Raw genomic sequence first — 21,047 nt, forward strand, 5'->3', positions numbered from 1 at the left:
GGTTGCCGTGATTTGCGTCTTTTTTCCCTTCTCCTTTTTGTTTCTCTCTCACCGTTCTCGGATAGATCCTGGGAGATTTCGCTGATTAGATGATCTGATAAACCCCACACGCGGTACACCTGTGGCTGTGTTTTTCCTGCAGTGTTCACGATGTGAAGAAGCTTTGTGAGTAACATAGCCAGCAAGCTCTAGCGCCGCGATATCGGCCCCGAGGTGTGGAACTCTGTCTCTCTTCTAGTTGGGTCTTATGCCTTGTGGGACTTGACAGTTCGAAGTGCAGGTTCCACCAGTCTACAGAGTACGGATACGGCATCTTAATTCGAGATAGGCTTGCAAAACTTTTTCCTTTATGCGCAACTACAGCTATTGTACAACTCGTAGAAGAAAAAAGTCTGGAAAGCACTGAGTCGCGAAGGGGGCATCTCAAGACGAGAGTAGTCGCGAAAAGCTTACCATCCCCACCTTCCCCCAAACACGTCCAAAAGGGAAAGACTATCTACCGATTTCTCACTCTGCTCCTCGTTCCGAAAATGAAGGCGAAAATTAGAAAAACCAATGTCAACTAACGCCGGACCTTTCCCGCGCCATCCCATGCCAGCCCGTCCCACGCTTCATGGTCGTGGTTAAGGCATCAAGAGAGACAAATCCATGTAAAGTTGGGGTTAACATGGCAGCCATGCCGCTCTGCACCGCTATGCCGCCTGGTATCTTCGTAATCTGGACTCTCAGCCTTCGCCCATCTTTGTCTCCAATCTCACACATTGTTGCTACCACCTTCTTCGCCAAAGCATCTAAGCTGGAAATCGCGCCCGCCCCTTGAGAAAATGGATCCAACGGAACCATCTCACTCTGCGGTGTCCATTGCGTCCCCTGCTTCGGGGGTGGGTGCGACGCCATCTTTGAGCCACTTTGACCAACCCTCGTTGGACTTTTGGACGTCTGACTGGCTCATGCCCTTCATCCAGGGGCTGTTGAAGACAAACTTCTCGCGGAGCTTAGTGTCGCGTTTGTTGCTTGCGTTCTTGAGCCTCTCGAGGTGTCGCTCCTGCCCCTCTTTGTCCTTGGGAACGTTGTCGTAGACAAAGTATTCAGATGTACCGGCCTTCCACACCATCTTGCTCGAGTTCAGACATATGCTGATAGAAAGGTCTTCGTCGAACGAAATGGGCTTGGGAATGTGGCTATCTTCAAACTTCTCGTCGCTGGAAGGCAAGTTACGGGCCAACACCGTCTTTTGCAACTTATGCCGCGGTACACCTTCTGTCGGCTCGACCTGAATGAAGGACGAGATGTAGTATTGCCAGCGATCCTTGGCCTTCATCTCGTCCATGTAGAAGGTGGTGTCTTCACGTTGCAGCCAACGAACAGAGGCTTCCGACTTGAGTGGGAACTGCAAAATATGTTAGAAAAAGACAGTAATAGTGATAATTGGTTAGACTTACCCAACAGATGACAAACATCTCGCCGTCCTTGACGCACTTCTCTGCGTACTTGCGGGCAGCAATCTCTGACTGGTAGTTTGTCTCCTCCTTCTCCCGGCTGTGGAGGTACTGTTGAATGAGGTCCGGAGTCTTCTCTTTCGCGTCAGTGCTGCTGCATGTGAGAGCAAGACGGCACAGCGTCTTGAGAAGGTCCTGAATGGTGTACAGCTTCCAGCCACTCTTAAGGTAGTAGTGACGCAGAACATCCTGGTACCGAACTTCGTCGATATCGCCAGTAATATATTCCTCAACGAGCTCCAAGGTCTTCGGCCAGAAGCTCTCAGGGTCGTCTTGAGGACCAAAGTAGTTGAGAGTGTTGTCAGCCAACCCGATGTCCTTTGCGGGACGGGGTCGGTTGACTCTGTTGACCTCTTCGACGACGCTCTCCTTACTCTCCTTGACGTCCCTAAGACGAGTGTAAATCGTCTGGAACACGTTGAAGAAGACGAAGATTGTCTGGTTGCAGAAGAAGTTGTGCCAAGGCCGGGAGAAGAACCCATCAGCCTTCAGCTCGCCATCAGCAGTCAAAAGCGCGTCGTCCCCAATCGTGACAATGGGCTGCGGGACAATTGGCATCCAGCGATCGTTCGACACATCGGGGCCAGCGCCGTCCTCCGGAGCATCAGGCATCTCCTCCTCGTTAGCCGACCCAACTTCAGGTGTCGTCTCTTTGCTACCAGATGCCGCGCTTCCCTCCTTTTGTGCACGGGGCTTGGAGCCGTTGCGACCAGGGTCAAGCACGCCGCGAAGCAAATCACCTCTTCTGCCAGCACGACGGCTGCGGCCGTTGGTGAGTTCGGTAGGGACGGCCTCCTCAGTCTCGTCTTCTTCCGATACATCCTGCAGCCTCGGCAGACGACCCTCCAGGTCTTCTTCGGGAATATCAAAAAATGCGGGGATGAAGGTCTCGAAGAAGTAGGCAATGCGCTCCTTCTCTGGCACGCTGTGCTGGCCGCTGCTGACGGTATAGAGCATCATCAGACGAAGCAGCTCAACGACGACCTTCTTATCGTTGAAGTCCCAGACCAATTGATGACGTGGAGCTTTGCCCTTCAAGCTGCGCTGGCGCCTCTGCTCCTCGGCCTTGGTCTTGATGACGTCGACGAGGTGTTTAGCTGATAGGTTCCTTTTATCGGTCTGCTTGACAAGAATGCCCATGTGGTCGAGGCTCTTGAGGTGCATATGCTCAACTTGCGCATGCCACACCTTCTCCCACTCACGCTGCGAGAAGCGCCATTCCTCGTCCTTTTGCTTCATTCTGGTCAAAACTATCGGGACCACATTCAGCGGGTTGTTGAACAAGTCGTTGACAACTTCGGGGCCCTTTTCACCATAAATCTTCTTGCAGACGCGCTTGAAGACCGAGGTGCTGTGTCCGGCCAAGGCCTGCGGCATCTGGAAATGCTCTCTCTCCAAAGGCGACATGACGCTGATTTGCTGGGCAACGGGCTCAAGGAGCTGGATGCATTTGAGGTTTGCTTCAATGTTAAAGTCGTAATCGTGGCGTTCCTCCTCGATTCGGTGCAATCCCTCCTCGAAACCATTCTTGCGATGAGCGACGAATCCGGAATCCTCGGAGGCCCAAGTTGGATGCGAGGCCCAATCGTCGTTTAATACGGAATTGCAAAGTTCATCGCGGCCGCTGCAAGGCTTGAGACGCTCCTGGAAAACGATTAGCGTGTGCAACTGAGACGAAACTTTGAGTGACATACCCTCTTGGGAAGAAGACGATAACTGGGACCGTAGCCTCGGCAGTTACTCAACGATACTTTGCCGCTAGGGGGTGCGGGTCTATTATCGACAATCTCGTCGTGCGGTTCATACTTGAGGAATGCCTTCCAGAAACCCAGAAGCTCGGGATTTGCGGCAAAGAAAACGCTGCCCTTGTGGAACACTGTATTCCGGTCAATAATGGATTGACTAAACAGGTTACAGACTTTGAGGAATTCGTTAAAAGCGGTTTTGTTGCTCAGGTATTTCTTGACCTTCTCAAAGAAGGCGATTTCGTCAGAGTTGGAGGTGGTTGACGCAGGAGGTCCTAGAGGCTCCGGTAATATCGGCGTCAGCGTCGGCTCAACTGCGGGAGCATCTGTAGCCAAAGCCTTGTTATGTGACAACTTGGTTCGCTTGTTGTTCACGGCCGCGGAAGGAGGAGCGCCAGCAGCAGCTCGGTTAGCTGGGACCACAGTTTCGACAACAGGCGGCGCAGGAACGGGCGTCTGTTTGTCTGTCCTTGGTCGCTTCTTATTGTTCTCTTTGGAAGCACTGGGAGGAGCAAAGCTGCCCAAGGGAGGCATTTTCTGGCCGCTCATGGTCGGTTGGGGTGTCTGGTTCGGGCCAGGGCCAGGTGGGAGCTCATCGCCAGGTCGGCCTGGTGTTCCCTTTCCTTGTCCAGCAGATTCGGGCAAGAACTGCTTGAAATCTTCGAGTAGATCAGGTGCAGTGTGAAACAAGGTCGTGACTTGGGCGTACACGTCCTGAATCGGTTTTTGTTCGCGCTGATAAGTCTGGAGAATTTCAAGGAATTGTTTGTAAATCTCAGGCTTGTCCTGAAAGCGGTTCTGCGGCGTGGTTAGTGCGCGAGGCCTCAGCCTGAGGGGGTATGAGAAGGAAGGAAAAAGAAGTCCAGTTAGACTGACCTTGATTTTGTTCACGTAGCTGATGGCATGGTTAAACTCTACGGGACCACGGCGTTCCATATTTGCCTGTTGTTGCTGCTGGTTGGTGGCACCATTCACATTTGCGGGTCCCGCAACCGGAGTTGGCGTATGGGCATTGCGAGGCGGCTGTTGCGCGTTGTTCGCGTGCGCAGCGCCCTGCGCCGGAGGACCACGTTGCTGACCTCCAGGACCTTCGAAAGGCGCAACGTGGCCCTGGTTCATAAATGCCGGTGCACTGAAGTTGGCTTCAGGGCTCTCGATGCTGTGCTGAGGCTGCTGGGGGGGTGGCGGTTGTTGCTGCTGCGGCGGCGGCTGCTGCTGCTGCCAGTTGTTTCCGCGCTGGGGAAAGAGCGGTTGCGAAGCTCCATTGGGGTGTGGGTGGCCTTCGACCTGCGTTCCTCTGCCTGCAATGGATTGAACGGTTGTGCCCATAGGCGTCGTAACCCTGATGGTGTTAGGGTCGTTGCCGGCGCCGCACTCAATCCGATACCCTGGCGGCAGGAAGGTGTTGAAGCCCTGGATCAAGTTGGGATGGCCAGCGAAAAGCTCCGAGACGCGATTGATGACGCCGGGAGTGTCAATGCTGTTCTGATCAGTTGTGTCACCTGAACAACGGATGAATCACCTACGCCTGGCTTTTGAAGTCTTTCATAATGTCGAGGAACCGATTGTACACGTCTGGCTGGTCGTGGAACTGTACCTTGACCTGGTCGAGATACGTCAAGGCATCCTACCATTAATAGTTAGCTCTTGCTCTTGACAATCAAATTTCAAACTCTGATCCAAGCTTTACTTTGACTATGACGGGCTCCATGACCGCGGCTGCATTTGGTTTGCAGCCTACATAGAGAAGGGTGTGATGCGCATGGCTTTGGAGGGAAATTGGAGGGATGGAATGATGATGAAGACGAGGAGCAACTGGATGTAGCGAGATGGAAGGACGGAATATGCACGCGGGGGGGCACTGCATCCTGCCTAGACAAAGCATGCACCGTATCGGCGCACCAGCCCACATCGGTTTCCACTTTGAATGGTCCAGCCACAGGTAAGAGCATTGGCAAAGCTCGCCTTCTCATCTCGCAAGTGTACAAATGACTTGATTCAACTTACGTTCAAGATGGGCTGTTGGCCTTGAGCAATGCCACCTTGGCCTTGCTGGCCAGGCGGCACTTGAGTCTGACCACCAGCCGCGCCGGGAGCAGCATTGCCGCTATTTCCACCATTGCCACCGAATGGCGGCCCTTGTTGCATCGGTGGTTGGCCCTCGCGCTGCTGCAGCGGTCCTCCGAAAACAGGTGGACCACCGCTGGCAGCGCCTAGGGAGTTGTTGGGAGGGACAGTCGTGTGCGGGATCGGTGCGAACATTTGGTGCTGGGTATTGGGGTTGTTCGGACCGCCGTGTTGCGGAGGTCTGCTGTTATCGGGTTGAAGGGGGCCGCCGAAGTTCGCGCCAGGCCCCGAGGGGGCGCCGAGTGACATGGGAGGCCCGGAAGAGCCTGAGCCGTGGTTCGCAAGCAGGCCGCCGGGGCTATGGATTGCGCCCATCGCACGAGATGCAACGGGTTGATGTATGGGAATGGAGCCAGCGTTGCTGTGATGGGGAGGGCCCGGGGGGTAGCCGTCCCGGCGACGTCTTTCGGCCTGTTCTTGTTCGCGTCGTTCCATTTCTTCGGCTTCTTGGAGACGACGACGATTTTCGGCTTCGCGCTCGTAGGCGTCCACCTCGTCAGCGGGTTTCCCGCTCATCATCCTGAGATCGATCGTCCTCTTCCGTTCGATGGTCAGCGACGCGTTTGTTCAAGGTAGAGAGTATGGAGGAAGTAGAGGGGTTGTCAAAAGTTGCGCGCTGAAGAGTCTGAGGGGGGGTGGCTGGACTCTGCAACCGCGCAAGCTTTGCGTCGGCCGCCAGTCCTCAGCGGTAGGGAATCGTGTCGAAGTTGAAGACACTTACAGACTGGTGCTACCGATGGTATATTGTCTACATGGGGATCAAGCGCCTTATCTCAGATTATAGTATCGTAGATTTATGAAGACGTCACGTAGAGAAAATCCGTGGTGGTATACGAGCTTGGTAGCTGCTGTTCCAACCCCTTCGCGGCTGATTGGAATACAGCCCCCGGGTACGGAAGAAGCCGTATCACGTGGAGATAGCGATGCTATCTTTCTTGATCCACTTTCTACCTTATCTCCGATTTGGGGGAAAGGCAGTCCTAAGGGTAACCTAGTAGCTTTTTTTCATCCCATATTCTGAAGGCGCTTATTCTTGTTAACGCTGTAGACGGGACTTTGTAATGTGAGGATTTTCCTTGCACTCCTGCGGTTACTTGTAGCCCAATTCAACGACATCCAATTGTTGCCCGGGGGGTTGCAGGATTATATCGTGCTAAGGTCCCTAACAAGGAGAAAATACGTCCACCAGTTCCAGGCCTGGACGGATCGAAACCACCGTCGATCGATTCAAGGTGGCGAAATGCTCGAGTTCCAAGTTTCTGGGTCACTGCCAGGGGCGGGCAGAAAGGTGTTGAACTGGGTTGCCCAAATAGCTCCCACCATGAGTCGCTGTTTAATCGGAACGACATTTTGCTTTCACAGGTAGTCGTAGTTCCAAACGCTTATGATTGCTTGTCTCTTCCGTCCACCAGGAATGAGAAATCGTAGACGTCTTGAATTGTTATATGCTGCCCGGGTATCCGTTTGCTCTTCGTCAATCAACCACTAATGCCCAGGCCAGTCCGGCAAGCCCTCGTTCAAACCCAAAAGTCCAACTACCTAGACATAATTCCGTACCTCCTTGATAATCCACTATTTGCAGCGTTACTTGCGGGTCCAGAGAGGCAAATGGTACGATTTTGAAAGGGGTGGGAAAACGTACCACTTCGCCGTTGGCAGCTGTGCTAGCTACACTTACAACCTCAATGTTGCCGGGTTGGATCTGGAAGATTTGTTAGTTCCCGTCTGAGAGCTACGAGAAACATGGGCTGTTCTCACAAATTTGGTACCGTCCTTGGTTTCCCACCATACGTCTCTGTCGTCACCTATCGTCTTGGCCTTTTTGTTCTCCGGCCAGGGACTCATACCAACCATGTGCGCCTCGACGAAGCGCTGAATGTTCTTCTGCGCCTTGTCCCTACCATCATCGCCCTCATAGGCGTCTTCGCCAAGTTGCTGGTAGTCCTTGGGGTCCTCCCAGGGCTTCCGCGGCAGTCTCTCGACAGCTGAGTTGAGGGGCGCCAGCACGGTGGTGTTGCGCTCCTGGTCGTCCAGGCGGCGCGAGGCGGATTCGATGTCGCGCGTGAAGCCGGCGAAGACATTTATGCTCCTGTCACGGCCCATGACGTCGGAGAGCCTCACGCCGTCCTGGGCCGGTGGCGGCCGGGGTTCGGCGTCGGAAGGGCCTGACGGCGGCGGCGGCATGGCTGGGCCCAAGGGGGGGTCCGCGACGATGGGTTTCTGGTGGAAGAAGCGGGGTGCGTAGAGGCCGGAGCGTTCGACGGGGAGGGATCTAAGCTGTGCCGTTACCGCGGTGCAGGTCAGAAGAAGTAATGTAGCGGTGGGCCGTCTCATGGTGCTTCTTCCTTCTGGCTCGGATGGGATTTGTGTGTCGAATTAAGATTCCCGTGGGCGCATCTAACGAGTGCAGCAACCCAGGTGCACTGGCTTGAAAGCCACTGATGGCGCGCGTCACCTCGCGCATGATGCGGCTTTGCGCCTTGGATTTCCCCATGGCACCAGATTTTGGAAATGTCAGGACTGCGATTGGCTGCATCGCAGGATGACATCATCCATGCTCCGACAATACGCATGACAGCGGTGCTCTCCGCCTGCAGCAATACGGAGTGGCACCCGCGACTCGCTGTGGTACTAAACGACACCACCGCAGGCTGGGCATTGCACCCCGACTCGCGATGCTCTATTGGCGAGGGCTAAAGAATTACTTTCCGAAGATGTATTCATGGTGCTGTAGCTAACGCAGGCTTCAGAACCTGGATTCCTGATAGACGACCGCACTCGCAGAGATACACCGAAGACGGCTGCTAATGTCACTCTACTACTCAGGGGCCTCCGGAACCTTTTGTCACACAAAACGAGCTTTTGCGGAGACAGGCAGCGTTCTCCACAATTTACTCAATCCGCGGGTTTCTGGGCGGGTGAGGATGGATGCGCGAAAGGGCCACCGAGAATTGTTGCAGCATTTGAACGGGGGAAACATTGGTAATGTCGAGGATTGCCCCCAACATCAGCCATCAACGCGATGGAAGGGAAGACCACCATCACCATGGTTTTGAGATTCTCATGAATCATGAGAAGTTGAATTGAAACAAAGTCGGCTGGGTAGGTGGCAAATTGCGAAGCTTTACGGATACTTCCCTTACCGTCAGCAGTCAAAGAAGAGAACACCTGACACATCCAGGCTTTGCCCATACTGCGCTTTCCCCAAGATGCCCCCTTTCACATGCGAAAAGCCTTACCTACCTACGGCCTGGGTTCCCCAGACCAGCCAGCTCAGCCCCCAAAAGAGTCCTTAGATCGGATATGGCCCGTGAGACAGGGTGGGAATTGTATTCGTGCAAGTGCGGAGGCAAGCTGGAATGCAGACCAAGAGTTGGTCGCCCGGCAGCGGCTCCAAAAGAGGGGACGGTAATGCGAGCTGGGCCGGCTGGGGGAAGATGCAATGGCAGATCCTCGGTCAGGTGCTAAAAGTTCCGGACCGATCAATCATCTGACCTGTTGTTCGCCGCCCACTTCTTGTGTGGGGGATCGGTGGGACGGGGTCAGACTGTGAGAATGTGAGACCGTGAGACTACTGGTAGCCTGTAGATTTGACTAGCTCGCTCGTCAAGATTTGACGGCGCCTCAGTTGTGCTCGACCAGCCGCAGCCTCGACGCAAGGCGCAAGTCGCAAGTGCTGCGCGAGTGAGTGCACAGTCTGGAGGGGCTGGAGAAGGGTTTTGGAACGTGTCCCATGGACGGGTTATGCCCGTGAGGATTCACCTTGAGTCTTCGATTACCCGTTCACCTTTTGACACGAGGCATGTGGTTGGCCTTGGCCACGCTTGTGGGGGCGGGAAGGCAACGCCAGTGCTGTTAGAGATTGACGGGAGACCTTAGTTCGGAATATCTTGGTTCGAGCCTCTCAGACAAGAGAACAGTTGGAGGTCAGTCAGCATCAGCTTGGGCACGAGGGTTGCCCGTGACTGTGAAAGCGCAATGCACCTTGGGTGGAAGTGGAAAGCGAGCGGCCTTCACATGTCAGAGGCAATGGCTCGAGGAGAGCCTGAAACTGTCACAACAAATTCTTCATAGCCTTTCCTGCGGCAGCTTACTCCAAATCTGACTCGTGAAAGTCCACATAACATTGTAGTTGGAGAGCTAAGGCCGGGCAGGTAGCCCGTCTGCCATCCCTTCTCAAAAGCCTCAAGCGCATCACGAGGTTTTTGGGGTCGAACGGCTTCGACATCTCTAATGCCTCCTCTTCCGTTGGTCAGCGTGAGATACCGTATGGGATCCGTTCGCGGAGGTGCCCAAGTCCTAAGGCAGTAATAGACGGGACCTTAGCAGCAAACCAGCCCGACGGGGAATTGGAAACTTTTAGACGTCCCCCACAGTTTCCCCCAGTTTCGCACGTCGCGGTCCACCACCGAGGGAGGCGAACGCAGGCCCCGTCTCGGCCAGAAATACTGCGAGAAGCCAACGGGTTGCCTGGGGTCCTCTGTGCCACCAAAGCACTTCAGTTGCAGAGTTCTCCGCAGACCGAGCGCAATTGCCGGTCGTAAATACGTTGTGGACAAAACTTTTCTCGCGATGCGCAATTGGGGAAATAACAACAGCGTAGGAAGAGTCTCTGTCTCTCCCTCTCTCGTCGATCTCGGCTTCCCCACAGTCTTCCCAAAGGAGAAAAGTGGGGGAGGAAGGGCCATTGTTTCTTTGTACCTATCCCTCGGGCCACTGCCACTGCTTGACCAAAAGGCTCATTCTTACTGGTACGTTCCTTCCGTCCCCGTTTAGTAACGCCAATTCTCCTCCCCCAGGCCCCAGACCGTCCCCTTCCCCGACCCCCAACTCAGACCAAAACTCGGCCCAAAACCTACTAGCACCGTGGGCGGCCCATTCGTGTGCCATAGAAGTCCCCAGTGCGAATCACCCCCTGGTTTCTGCTTTTCCCACCGGCGCTTCGACCTCGGCTCACGAATCGCCGTGTCAGCGACGCCTCTCTGGCACTCTGGGCACCACGCAACCAGAAGAGAGTGCCAGACCCCCAGAGTCCCTTGCGGATACCACCACCTGCACCTGCCTTCGGCCCCAGACCCGCGTCGTCCTTGTGCCTTTGTCCGAATCCCTCGGCGTAGTAACGAGACGAAGGCGCCGCTCCTCTTCTCGTTTTCTTCTTAAACCTCTCCATCCAAACTCTCTTCCCTCCCCACCAACTTCCTTTCCCCATCCTCTTTGTTTGTTCTCCATTCTGTCCTTTGGAGCGCATCAATACCATCACAGCAATCAAAATGGCACCCAGAGTTATCGTCGTCGGCGGTGGTTGTAAGTTGTCTCCATACTTCTCCCACCTCACATCCTCACCACTCTTTTGCCGCGGCCAATGTCGCCTCATTTTCCACGCTCACATGCTAATCCTCATTCCCAGTGTCCGGCTTGAGTGCCGCGCACACCATCTACCTCGCAGGAGGCAACGTTGTTGTTCTCGACAAGCAGGGTAAGTCTCACAACCTGTTGCCAAGCTGCTTTTGATTGTCGCAAAAAACTCACGCTCGCATCGTACAGGCTTCTTCGGAGGCAACTCGACAAAGGCCACCTCCGGCATCAACGGTGCCTTGACGCGGACACAGGTCGACACCGGCATTGCCGACAGCGTCAAGCAGTTCTATGATGATACCCTTAAGTCTGCTCGTGACAAGGCCCGCCCCGACCTCATTAAGGTCCTCACCTACAAGTCCGCCGCTGCCGTTGAGTGGCTCCAGGATGTCTTCAACCTGGACCTTACTCTTGTTTCACGGTTAGGGTGAGTCAATCGTTGAATTCTACTGCCTCGTTCCCTCAGATCCTAATGTATACGACAGAGGTCACTCCCAACCCCGTACCCACCGTGGTCACGATGCCAAGTTCCCCGGTATGGCCATCACCTACGCCCTCATGCAGAGACTCGAGGAGCTCGCTGAGACCGAGCCCGAGCGTGTCGAGATCATCAAGAAGGCCCGCGTCACTGGTCTGAACAAGGACGGCAACACCATCACTGGTGTTTCATACGAGTTCAATGGTGAGGAGCAAAAGGTTGACGGCCCCGTCATTCTTGCCACCGGTGGTTACGCCGCCGACTTTGGCGAGACGTCCCTCCTCAAAAAGCACCGTCCCGATACCTTCGGCCTCGCCACCACCAACGGCACACATGCCACTGGTGACGGTCAGAAGATGGTCATGGCTATCGGCGGTAACGGTATCGACATGGACAAGGTCCAGGTCCACCCTACTGGCCTGGTTGATCCCAAGGATCCCGGCTCCAAATGGAAGTTCTTGGCCGCCGAGGCCCTTCGTGGTGAGGGTGGTCTCCTCCTCAACGCTGACGGTGATCGGTTCTGCGACGAGCTGGGCCACCGTGACTATGTCTCTGGTATGATGTGGAAGGAGAAGGACAAGAACAAGTTCCCCATCAGGCTCATCCTCAACTCCAAGGCATCCAAGGTTCTTGACTTCCACACTCGCCACTACTCTGGCCGTGGTCTGATGAAGAAGATGACTGGCGCCGAGCTGGCCAAGGAGATTGGCTGCTCTCCCGACCACCTTCAGAAGACCTTCACCACCTACAACGCTATCGCCGATGGCAAGCAGAAGGACCCTTGGGGCAAGAAGTTCTTCCACAACCTGCCCGTCGACATCAACGATGACTTCCACGTGGCGGTGATGGAGCCTGTTCTTCATTTCACCATGGGTGGTATCGAGATCAATGACAAGGCTCAGGTCTTGAACACCGAGCAGAAGCCCTTCGACGGTCTGTTTGCCTGTGGTGAGCTTGCCGGTGGTGTTCACGGTGCCAACCGTCTTGGCGGTTCTTCCTTGCTTGGTTGTGTCGTTTACGGACGTGTTGCCGGTGATACCGCCAGCAACTACCTCTTCCAGCAGGCCCTCAACGGCTCAGGAGGCGCCGCCTCGCGTCTCGGTCAGATCTCTCTGCATCTTGACCCCGCACAGCCTGGTCGCGTCACGATCGACTGGAACAACGGCAGTGGTTCCGGAGGTCACGGCATTCCTGCACAGCAGACCACATCGGCTGCCGGTCCCTCGCCCGAGAAGGCGGACGGTCAGAAGGCATCCAAGCCCAACAACCCCAAGGAGTTCAAGGTTCCCGAGAAGGAGTTCTCCATGGAGGAGGTCGCCAAGCACAACACTAAGGAGGACCTTTGGGTCGTCGTGAAGGGTGTCGTTATGGACCTCTCCAACTGGCTCGAGGAGCATCCTGGCGGACCCCAGGCCATTATGAACTTCATGGGCCGTGACGCGACTGAGGAGTTTGAGATGTTGCATGACGACGAGGTTATCCCCAAGTACGCACCACAGCAGGTGATTGGACGCGTCAAGGGGCAGACGCCAAGTCTGGAGATTTAGATTTCGGGATGATCATCTACGACGAGCGCACGACGGTATCTTTTCGGGGTAAAACAGTGATAACTGGAGTAACGGGTGCGCATTGGCGCGCTTTTTGAATTTGGGCATTTTTCTCACATCTACGGAATTGTATTCATAGATACATGTTGTTGTCTCTTGGATCCAATGGAACTCCAAACTCTCTGTTCACTTGTTTGTCCTACCTTCACGTGATGCACTTGAGCACAACTGGCCTGGTGGGATGAGCTGACCGAACTTTTGTACGTTTGAACAAGGTCTTCCCCAGCTCAACATGAGGTAGTCGGTCACTACTACACCTCACTAATAAATCCAAATGTCGTTGAGGTGCCAGTTCCAGTCAGAACATTTCGTCTAGCCAAAGTACGCGAAGGCTTGAAATCTTTGATCCTCTCTTGGCCTGCCAATTTGTGCTGTCTCTCCATCTGCTTCGTCTTGCAACGTGGAAACACGTGTAGGGCCAAGCTTCCAGGTGTTATTTCTTTAAAATCGTTTCATGCGACAAACGGAGGTCGTTGAACGTAGAAGGGATTTACTCGTTTGTTGGCTACTTTATCTATGGGTGGAGGGGGGCATTCTCGTCCAGGCCATGGAGAGAAAGTGCTGAACTGTCAAGAGGAGATTTGGTCTTTAGGAGGTTGCAATTTCCAACATCATTCCCGAATTTTTTCATAGTTTCAAACTGAAAGAGGCAAAAGTCATTGAATCTCGGATGAAACGCGGCGGCGGCGAATGCAGAATTCACACGTGTACTGATTTCATCTCCCATCGCAGTGTCTAGTACGAAAATCACGAGGTTTGCTATCCCTCAAATCCAAGCACGCTTGGCGTATCTTCGATTAACTTCTTCCTCTCAAGATGTCTCTTCCTCCTCCTCCTTCTCCTCGAGCGGCTTTCTCGCATGGATGATGTACCTGAATGCTTGTCAACATTGTCGAGCGGGGGCATATTTGGTAGGTAGAGAGCCAGAGGGGGCCGGCGGATTTGGACTTACACCGGAATATATCCATGCACATTCTTATTCTGCCATTCCTTACGGACATTGATAAGGAAGACGGTGACCTCCTCCCTTGTCCACTCGAGAGCCCGGGTAAAGGGCGCCATGCTCCACGCCTCCAGACCCTCGAGCGCATTCTCCACAGTCCAGATCCCGAGCTCTCTGTAGTGTGGGTCTTTCGGCCACCCGTTGAGCGGCCATTTGAACTTGTTCACTGAGACGTCCTCGAAGCCGACCTCCTCGAGAAGTGGCTTCAGACCGGGGCAGTCGACAAAGGGGCGGCCAAAGATGTCGCAGGCCTCTTCCAGCTTGTCAACCCACTCCAGCAGCGGGTTGTCGGGCTTCAGGGTGCCGTCGTCACACTCGGGTCTCATGTGGCCTTCTTGCAGCTCGAGGTACCCGCCTGGTTCGAGAAATCTGGATGGATGGATTAGTCACGTTTTTTTTTTTTTGGCTTCTTAATTTTTATGGACTGGGCAGCTCAGCCGAGACGGCCTGGTACGCCATTTGCTCACTCGTAAGATTGTTTGAAGAACTTCTTCCAGTCGGAGATGCTCGAGGTCATTGCGCGTGTGTGAATGTAGTCAAACTTGGTGTGGTACGTCCAAGGCTCCTCGAGGTCGTCAACCTCGAACTTGACATTGGGCGGGACGCTGTAAGAGAACAAGTCAGTGACTACTATTCTGCACAAAACCCCCACCCGTTCTAGAAAACAATCCATCCATACAATTTTGTTTGTGCGGGAGAGAGGTCGATACCAATCACCTAGAGGTGGTCATCAGCAAAACCGGCATCTTTTCTGTGTCGGGTAACGAGAGCAAGCAAACTGACCTCAGCATCAGGATGTTCATCGCCAAATTCAACGCACCAGAGGCCGGTGCCGGTACCCACATCGAGTACGCGCTTTACCTTGGAGTCCGGCTGGGCAATGGGGGCAAGGCCGAGCTTGTAATCGAGTGTAAGAAGGAACACGTTGTGTTGCAAATCTGTGTTCATTCGTAAGATTTACGCGCGAGCACGTGAACGTCGTTTGACTTACCCAAACGATCGGCCTCTTTCTCGTCGTTAGGGTAGCTGTATTCTATGTCAAGTTAGCTAGTTCGTTGGAATGAAAGAAGGTCATGCAAGGGATACGTACGGCCATCCTTGTATCGGTGATAGGTTCTGCCATTCTCAATACGGTGGTTCAGAATTGAGCTTGCCAAGCTGGTGCTTGAAGATGCGATACTCTGAGAGTGAGGAAGCAAGAGTCCAAGGTCAGCATAGATAACACAGCTTTGTCGTGTTGTCATGGACGGGTATACTTACAGTTGCCCGGTCCGATGAGGTATCATCAGCGCTCTAAAGCAGCAGATTGTCAGGACATTTGCGATAGTTTGAGGTGAGCGAGGAAGATGGAGAAGAATTCATAATCATGGAATACATGGAGGTACTCACAAAGTCATCTGCCAAAATGACTGGACCGTTGTCGCCGGGTTGCTCTTGGTCGGTGGACATGGCCGCTGCTGATATGTTATGCTTCGAATGTCTTCAAAATATTTTTCGACTCTGATGGAAAAAACGAGAGGCAAAGGAAAAGCGGTCCGAGGGAGGAATTTGCTGGCAGTGATCCCTTTATTACCCCCTCATGAAATCGATTGATAATGTTGTTTACCCCCTCTTCTCGGTTGGAAGGCAATCATGCATGTTGATGGCAAGGTGCCGCTTGTGGAGACCGTTTGTGCTTCCAACGGCATGGGTCTGCGAACGTATTAGGAAACCAGAACGCAATCCATATCGAGGTAAGTAGTATACGGCAGGAGGAATCTTCAACGGCCCATTCTTTCTCCAGGATTGGCTTAAGGACTCGTCACCAACGCGCGACCGTCATCCCAATGGATATGATAGTCTAGGGGCTTCACAGGATCGGAAAGATATCAAGAATTGGCTCTGATTGTGGAAATTCTGCAAAGACCTTAATTCTCTCATCGAGGGGAATTAAGAATCCAACATGCAAGACACCGTCCAGTGCGATAATTCGACAAAGGGCCTGAGGTAGATGCCATCAGACTCACATCGTCGTGTGGGCCCCAGAAATACTACACGTCGTATATTGTGCTGCATCTCGCCAGCTTCATCTTTAACATGACAGGCCAGATCGTAACAATGGCCTTTAAGGCGTCACTTTGTTACTCAACAGCCTCTTAGTTTCGCAAGCTAAGGTATCACCGACTTCGATGGGGCGTCTCGAAAGTCCTCCACAGTCGTCAGATCTGACGGACCTGGCTCTTTGTCACCAAGACCCTCAAAAATATAAAGTCGATATCGAGTCCTAATAAATATCCTGCTTGAGCCACCATGGTTCTGGTCGAAAGGTAGACCAGATATCGTCGCACATAAATCACCGCCTCAACACAATCCAATCTTCAAATCTCCTACCTTACACGCAGAACCCTCTCTCGGAAAACCATTCCAACATTAACCACGGAGCTCATAAAAACTCATACCAACAAGATTTGAGCATAAAACACCTGCAACTTCACCGTCAGAAAGATGTGCAGCGTCATGCAATACATCTGCCGCGACAGCAACCGCCACAACCTGACCTGCCTCAAACACTGCAAACCAGCCTCGCACCGCGGACTCACGGCCACAAAATTTCTGCGCATCGAGGTCATCCACACACTTGTCTGGACGCCCTGGGAAGGCTGCAAGGTGCTCACCTTCAACCCATGGGTGAGCCGCCACTTGAAGTGCGGCGAGTTCAACTTCGCAGATGACAAGCCCACGATAGAGGAGAGGGCGGTCGAGGACGCCTGACTGAATGGCATCTGATTGAATGACGCAAAACGTGACGCCCATGCAGGCTAGAGACGGCGTCTGCTGTAGACCACAGAAGATCAGTAGACCAACGCGTATGTATCTCGGGATAATACAGGTATGACTTTGGGAAGGAGACCTTATCGCAAATAAATTATCATTGTTCCAGATACTAGTTTCCAAAATGAAATTGAGACAACACGAGAAGTGCCGGGCTCACTGACAGACTCAAAACATAGATGAGCCTCATTGCTTCGCTCTTACTGGGTCACAATGTTCTCGTCATCACTTATACTGAAAGATCAAATCTGCCATTGACATTGTGCGTAATCGGCTTGCTATTCTAGTGGTATCATCTTCTGTAACAACCCGCAACGAAAAGGGACGGCAGAAAGGTATTAGCGACTAATAACTGGAAAAAGGGGCTAGATCCGGCTAGGGATATGGTCATCGGAGACGTTTGTATCTCGAGAATTAGAGACCGGAAAAGAGGAGGCGCTTTTTTAGTCGTGAAGATGCCTCATGCTGCAATAATTCAAAACATGGTACGCAGAGAATCTGAATGTCAAATCGCGAGGCTCAAAAAACTGTCCATCGATTTAACGGCGGACGGGAGGGGTGCGTGCACCCGTCAAAGGAGGACCTTGGGAGTTCTCCATGTTGCCAGTCAGTTCGGCAACACGGGCCTTGATGCGTGCGACGCGAGATTCGATTGCTATACATCGTCAGACCTTGAACGTCAATCTTCCTGAGTTTCGAGGGTACTCACTCTCTTCCCCGCTTGTGTCATCACCATCGTCAGTAGTCTTGCTGTATCCGCCGCGGCTCTGCTCTTCGCTCTGGCGTTGGGCTGCGCGCTCTGCAGCGTTCTTGCGGATCTGTGCCCATCGATCGACTGCAGGTGGCGATCGAGGGCCATCCTCAGGAGACACCGGTGCGGACAAGTTATCCGCGGGAGGTTCGGGGGTCTTCGCACGTCTCGCGATAGGGGGTGGAACAGCATCCTCGGAATCGTCGTCGGGGATGAACGCAGGCTGCTCTTGCAGAGGGCCCTGGTCAAACCGCGAGAATTCGTGATCAGCCTCGTTGGCCTCGTCGGTATCGACGCGAGAGAGAGATTCATCAACGGACGGCTCGTACTGCGGCTCGTGAGCTTGGGTCTCAACTGGGGTGGGTTGAGGAGTCTCCATTGGTGTGATGTAGGCCTCTGCAGGAGTTGGTGTGGGGAGGTTGGACTCAGAAGCAGCGGGCTGGGGAACAGGAGAAGGAGCAGGCTTTGGCGGCTCGGGAGTTGCTGTCTCGCGCTGGAGCATACCGTTCAAATCTGCGGCGGCATTCTCGGGCAATTTCGAGTTCCGGTTCTTATTACGGCCAAAGAGCTTGCGAAGTCCCCCTCCGCCGGTTTTCTCCTTATGGAGCTTCTTGGACTTCTTGTCCTTGGGGCTGGTGTCCGGTTCCGGAGTGAACATGTTCTCCCGTACCTGGTCGTATGAGTCCTTCGGCGGGGGCATTGGAGAGCTCCGGCCTTCCTCGAATCGGTCGGCGGGGTGCAGACCACTTGGAGCTTCCGATTCCTTCTCCGATGGAACGCGAGGTTCGTCGTCTTGCACGCTGGGCGGAAGCGGGGATGGCGAACGAGGGAATCCTGGTGAGCTCTGGGTCAATGGCGAGGGCTGTGGTAACAGCGAGGGCGACTTGGCCGGGACTTCAGGGCGAAGCTCGGCTCCGTTGGTGTTGCCGTTTGCATACTCATTGTGGCCTTGGCTTCCGTTCCTTTGCATGGTAGAAACCCCGATACCACGCCCAGCAGTGTTGTTCGCTAGATAGGCCTCTCGAATAGCCTCTTTATCGTACTTATTCGCCCATTTCATCGCGGGAGACGCCTGTCGCATGATTTCTGGCTGAAGGGTGAATACGCTTGTGGTCTTCTCTCTCGCAGATTCATCATTCCTGCCTCGTCGTGCCTGCAAAATTTGTTGTTGCTTCTCCTGCTGCTGGCGCGCCTGAAGCTGTTGAGCGGCAGCCTGAATTCGAGCCTGTTGATCGGGACCGATACTCGATTTGCTGATATTGGGATCCGTCTTCTTGTTGCCCTTTTCAAGAGTATGCTTGCCAGTTGACTTGCGGCGGTTGACGCCCTTGTTGCGTCTTGTCCAGCTAAAGAATCCCTTCTTCTCAGCAATGTAGGCTCCCTCCTGGGGTTCGGGAGCGGCACCAGCAACCATCTCCTCCATGACGAGCCATCGACCACGTTTGATGGTGGTCTCAATCACGGCGCAACGGCCAAATGCTGACTTTCTCTCTGGGGTCTCCTCGGGGGCAAGACTGCTCATCCAAACCCACCAGAAGCTCTCATCGAGATCAAAGCGGGCGATGCTTGCGAGCTCACCAGGTTCAAGGCGATCAGATTCCAGGCGTGGGTTGTGAGATTGGGAGCTTCGTTGGCGTTGAGCTGTCTCAATGGGCGGCAACTGCTTGTCGGGCGGCAGCAGCATGTTCGGGTTGTTGGGGTTGTCATCCACAAAGCCAGACGAAAGGAAGTCGGCCCAAGAAGGTGTAGTTGGCCGTCCCAAACCCATGTTACCGGCCGCAGGGGTGGTCCTCAGGCCCTGGGGCTTGCGAACGGCGGCTGCTGCTTCTCGATCATCGTCGTCGTCGTCCTCGAGAGCACTAGTGAAACCAATATCTTCAAAACGTGACCACGACGCGTCGCGCAAGCTCGTCGAGTGTTTTGAGCTGGAAACTTGAGATTGGTTGGCAGATGAGATCGACTTCAATACGCGACGACATTCTTCGGTCAGCGCCTTGACGGGATCTTCATACTCGGAGAACTCGCGCAAAGCTTGGTCCTCATCGCGGTACTGGAAGTGATTGGCTCGTCGGAGTAGTGCAAAGGGACCCGGCGAGACGGTGTCCACGATCATGACGACTTTGTATGTGGAGGACTGCATCAATGACGGCTTCTGGGGGGGATACTCGGTTTCCTGGAGGAGCTTTTGGAGAGACATTGGCAGCAAGGAGATCGAGCCCTGCGTTTGCTTCTGTGGGGCCAGAGATCGCAGGTAGGCGAAGAAAAGATGGCTCGTAGCATCAGCGGCGCTGAGGCTGATTAGCGCTGTCCGTTCCTCGTGATAATATGACTTACCTTGCCCATGCTTTGTAACCACCCTCGAAGCCGCTGCCCGTGTCCTTGTGTTCGAACGCCCACCATGCAGCTGTCCGAGACAATTTCCGTCCGCCCAATCCATTCATCTTGCTGTGAGCGGCGATCGCAGACATCAAATCGAAGAAATCGAAAATGATACATGAACGAGCTCCATTATCCACACTCAGGGGTATGAATGTTTTAAACGAGTCTCTTGCCATGTTTGAGTCTGATGCGCGGGTCAGCCTACGAAGCCCATGAAATGTGCTGTGAAGCGCCGGATCTGGTTGTGCAACATACCTTGCTCGCCGACTTTGAACAGCTCGTACGCATCCCATCCTACAACACCACCGGCAAGGCGACTCCAACACCATTTCACTACGCCAGCAATGACCTTGTGATTCGTTAGCATTTAAGTTGTGAGTCTGTATTTGGAATTTACAAACCATTGGCTCAGTCATACGAAGCTCTTGCGACAAAAATTCGCCGCGCAGAGGTTGGCTGCCGTCGAAGAAGTGGCGGATGAAGGTCCGGACTGCACTAGGGTCCGAAGTAGGCCTGAATGGCAACAGAAGAAAGGGGTGGTCGAGGGCTAGGATGTAAAATGTTAATACACATTTGCGCAATCGGCTGGACTGAAGAGAGTGGTGATGCCAGGAGCTCAAAGGCAAAGGCAAACGTCGTACCTCGTGCTTTCAACTCGTCGGTGCAACGTCTAATCAAGTCCTGAATCTCTTCGGGTTCGACCGTCTTCCTCGTGTAAGCGTCGTCCCATTTTGGCTTCGCAGGCAGCTGGTCGGCTGCGTCAAAGTTGGCACCCTTCTTTGCCTTTTTAGAGCCGTCCTTACTCTTCAATCGGGAGAAGAGGCTAGGCATATTGTCGGTGAACTCTCGCCTCAATCAAGGCGATTGCTGGTTGGAGCGGGGAGAGGCGCGAGGCATTCGAGGTTGCGGCGGTTGGATAAATGGGCTGTCGCGCCTTCCTCGACGGCGACGAGGGGCAGGTTGCAAGTCGTGTATTCGAAAGTGAGACAGGGAAAGTCGAGACTTGGTGTTGAGTGGGCTCGGTTGGTTAGGAATTGGTCGGGGGTAATCGCGAGAGGGTCGCGATAGGGGGGGCGGGAAGTGTGTCGTCGACAGAGAGAGCATGCGCGTTTGCTCGAAGTCCAATGTCAATAATACGTCGTTGGAACGGCCCACCACGCGAAGAGATTCCACTAGGAAATTGCGATAGCGGGGAACCAACAGCTAAGGGTATCGGTAAACAAAGACGGCGGGGTTCAACGAAACGAAGGGAAATCTCCAGCAAGGGAAAGAAGTTGAGGAGAAGAGAAGGG

At 53.9% G+C, this 21,047-nt stretch overlaps 6 protein-coding genes across 6 annotated transcripts; 2 read left to right on the forward strand and 4 right to left on the reverse strand.

Moving 5' to 3' along the window:
- Nucleotides 1-844: 844 nt before the first annotated feature.
- Nucleotides 845-5,890, reverse strand: CORC01_11980 (histone deacetylase interacting; the record flags this gene model as incomplete). Its single annotated transcript, XM_022623602.1, has 6 exons — nucleotides 845-1,390; nucleotides 1,443-3,143; nucleotides 3,194-4,042; nucleotides 4,121-4,724; nucleotides 4,771-4,871; nucleotides 5,252-5,890. The coding sequence occupies 6 exons, from the start codon at nucleotides 5,888-5,890 to the stop codon at nucleotides 845-847; spliced, it is 4,440 nt and encodes a 1,479-aa protein (XP_022469867.1).
- Nucleotides 5,891-6,910: 1,020 nt separating this feature from the next.
- On the reverse strand, nucleotides 6,911-7,705 carry CORC01_11981 (uncharacterized protein; the record flags this gene model as incomplete). The annotated part of the gene is made up of 4 exons (XM_022623603.1): nucleotides 6,911-6,943; nucleotides 7,014-7,073; nucleotides 7,130-7,524; nucleotides 7,558-7,705. The coding sequence occupies 4 exons, from the start codon at nucleotides 7,703-7,705 to the stop codon at nucleotides 6,911-6,913; spliced, it is 636 nt and encodes a 211-aa protein (XP_022469868.1).
- A 2,936-nt stretch (nucleotides 7,706-10,641) lies between these two features.
- Nucleotides 10,642-12,751, forward strand: CORC01_11982 (flavocytochrome c; the record flags this gene model as incomplete). The annotated part of the gene is made up of 4 exons (XM_022623604.1): nucleotides 10,642-10,675; nucleotides 10,779-10,847; nucleotides 10,916-11,153; nucleotides 11,212-12,751. 4 exons carry the CDS (start codon nucleotides 10,642-10,644, stop codon nucleotides 12,749-12,751), a joined length of 1,881 nt encoding a protein of 626 aa, XP_022469869.1.
- An 871-nt stretch (nucleotides 12,752-13,622) lies between these two features.
- Nucleotides 13,623-15,263, reverse strand: CORC01_11983 (uncharacterized protein; the record flags this gene model as incomplete). Its single annotated transcript, XM_022623605.1, has 9 exons — nucleotides 13,623-13,683; nucleotides 13,764-14,183; nucleotides 14,282-14,419; nucleotides 14,494-14,531; nucleotides 14,598-14,752; nucleotides 14,806-14,847; nucleotides 14,905-14,995; nucleotides 15,075-15,107; nucleotides 15,204-15,263. 9 exons carry the CDS (start codon nucleotides 15,261-15,263, stop codon nucleotides 13,623-13,625), a joined length of 1,038 nt encoding a protein of 345 aa, XP_022469870.1.
- A 1,035-nt stretch (nucleotides 15,264-16,298) lies between these two features.
- CORC01_11984 (uncharacterized protein) lies at nucleotides 16,299-16,565 on the forward strand (the record flags this gene model as incomplete). Its single annotated transcript, XM_022623606.1, has 1 exon — nucleotides 16,299-16,565. One exon carries the CDS (start codon nucleotides 16,299-16,301, stop codon nucleotides 16,563-16,565), a length of 267 nt encoding a protein of 88 aa, XP_022469871.1.
- A 599-nt stretch (nucleotides 16,566-17,164) lies between these two features.
- CORC01_11985 (uncharacterized protein) lies at nucleotides 17,165-20,586 on the reverse strand (the record flags this gene model as incomplete). The annotated part of the gene is made up of 6 exons (XM_022623607.1): nucleotides 17,165-17,280; nucleotides 17,335-19,664; nucleotides 19,711-19,939; nucleotides 20,011-20,104; nucleotides 20,157-20,302; nucleotides 20,397-20,586. 6 exons carry the CDS (start codon nucleotides 20,584-20,586, stop codon nucleotides 17,165-17,167), a joined length of 3,105 nt encoding a protein of 1,034 aa, XP_022469872.1.
- Nucleotides 20,587-21,047: the final 461 nt, after the last annotated feature.

The sequence above is a fragment of the Colletotrichum orchidophilum genome, assembly GCF_001831195.1.
Source record: "Colletotrichum orchidophilum strain IMI 309357 chromosome Unknown Scaffold_139.1, whole genome shotgun sequence".
Taxonomy (NCBI): domain Eukaryota; kingdom Fungi; phylum Ascomycota; class Sordariomycetes; order Glomerellales; family Glomerellaceae; genus Colletotrichum; species Colletotrichum orchidophilum.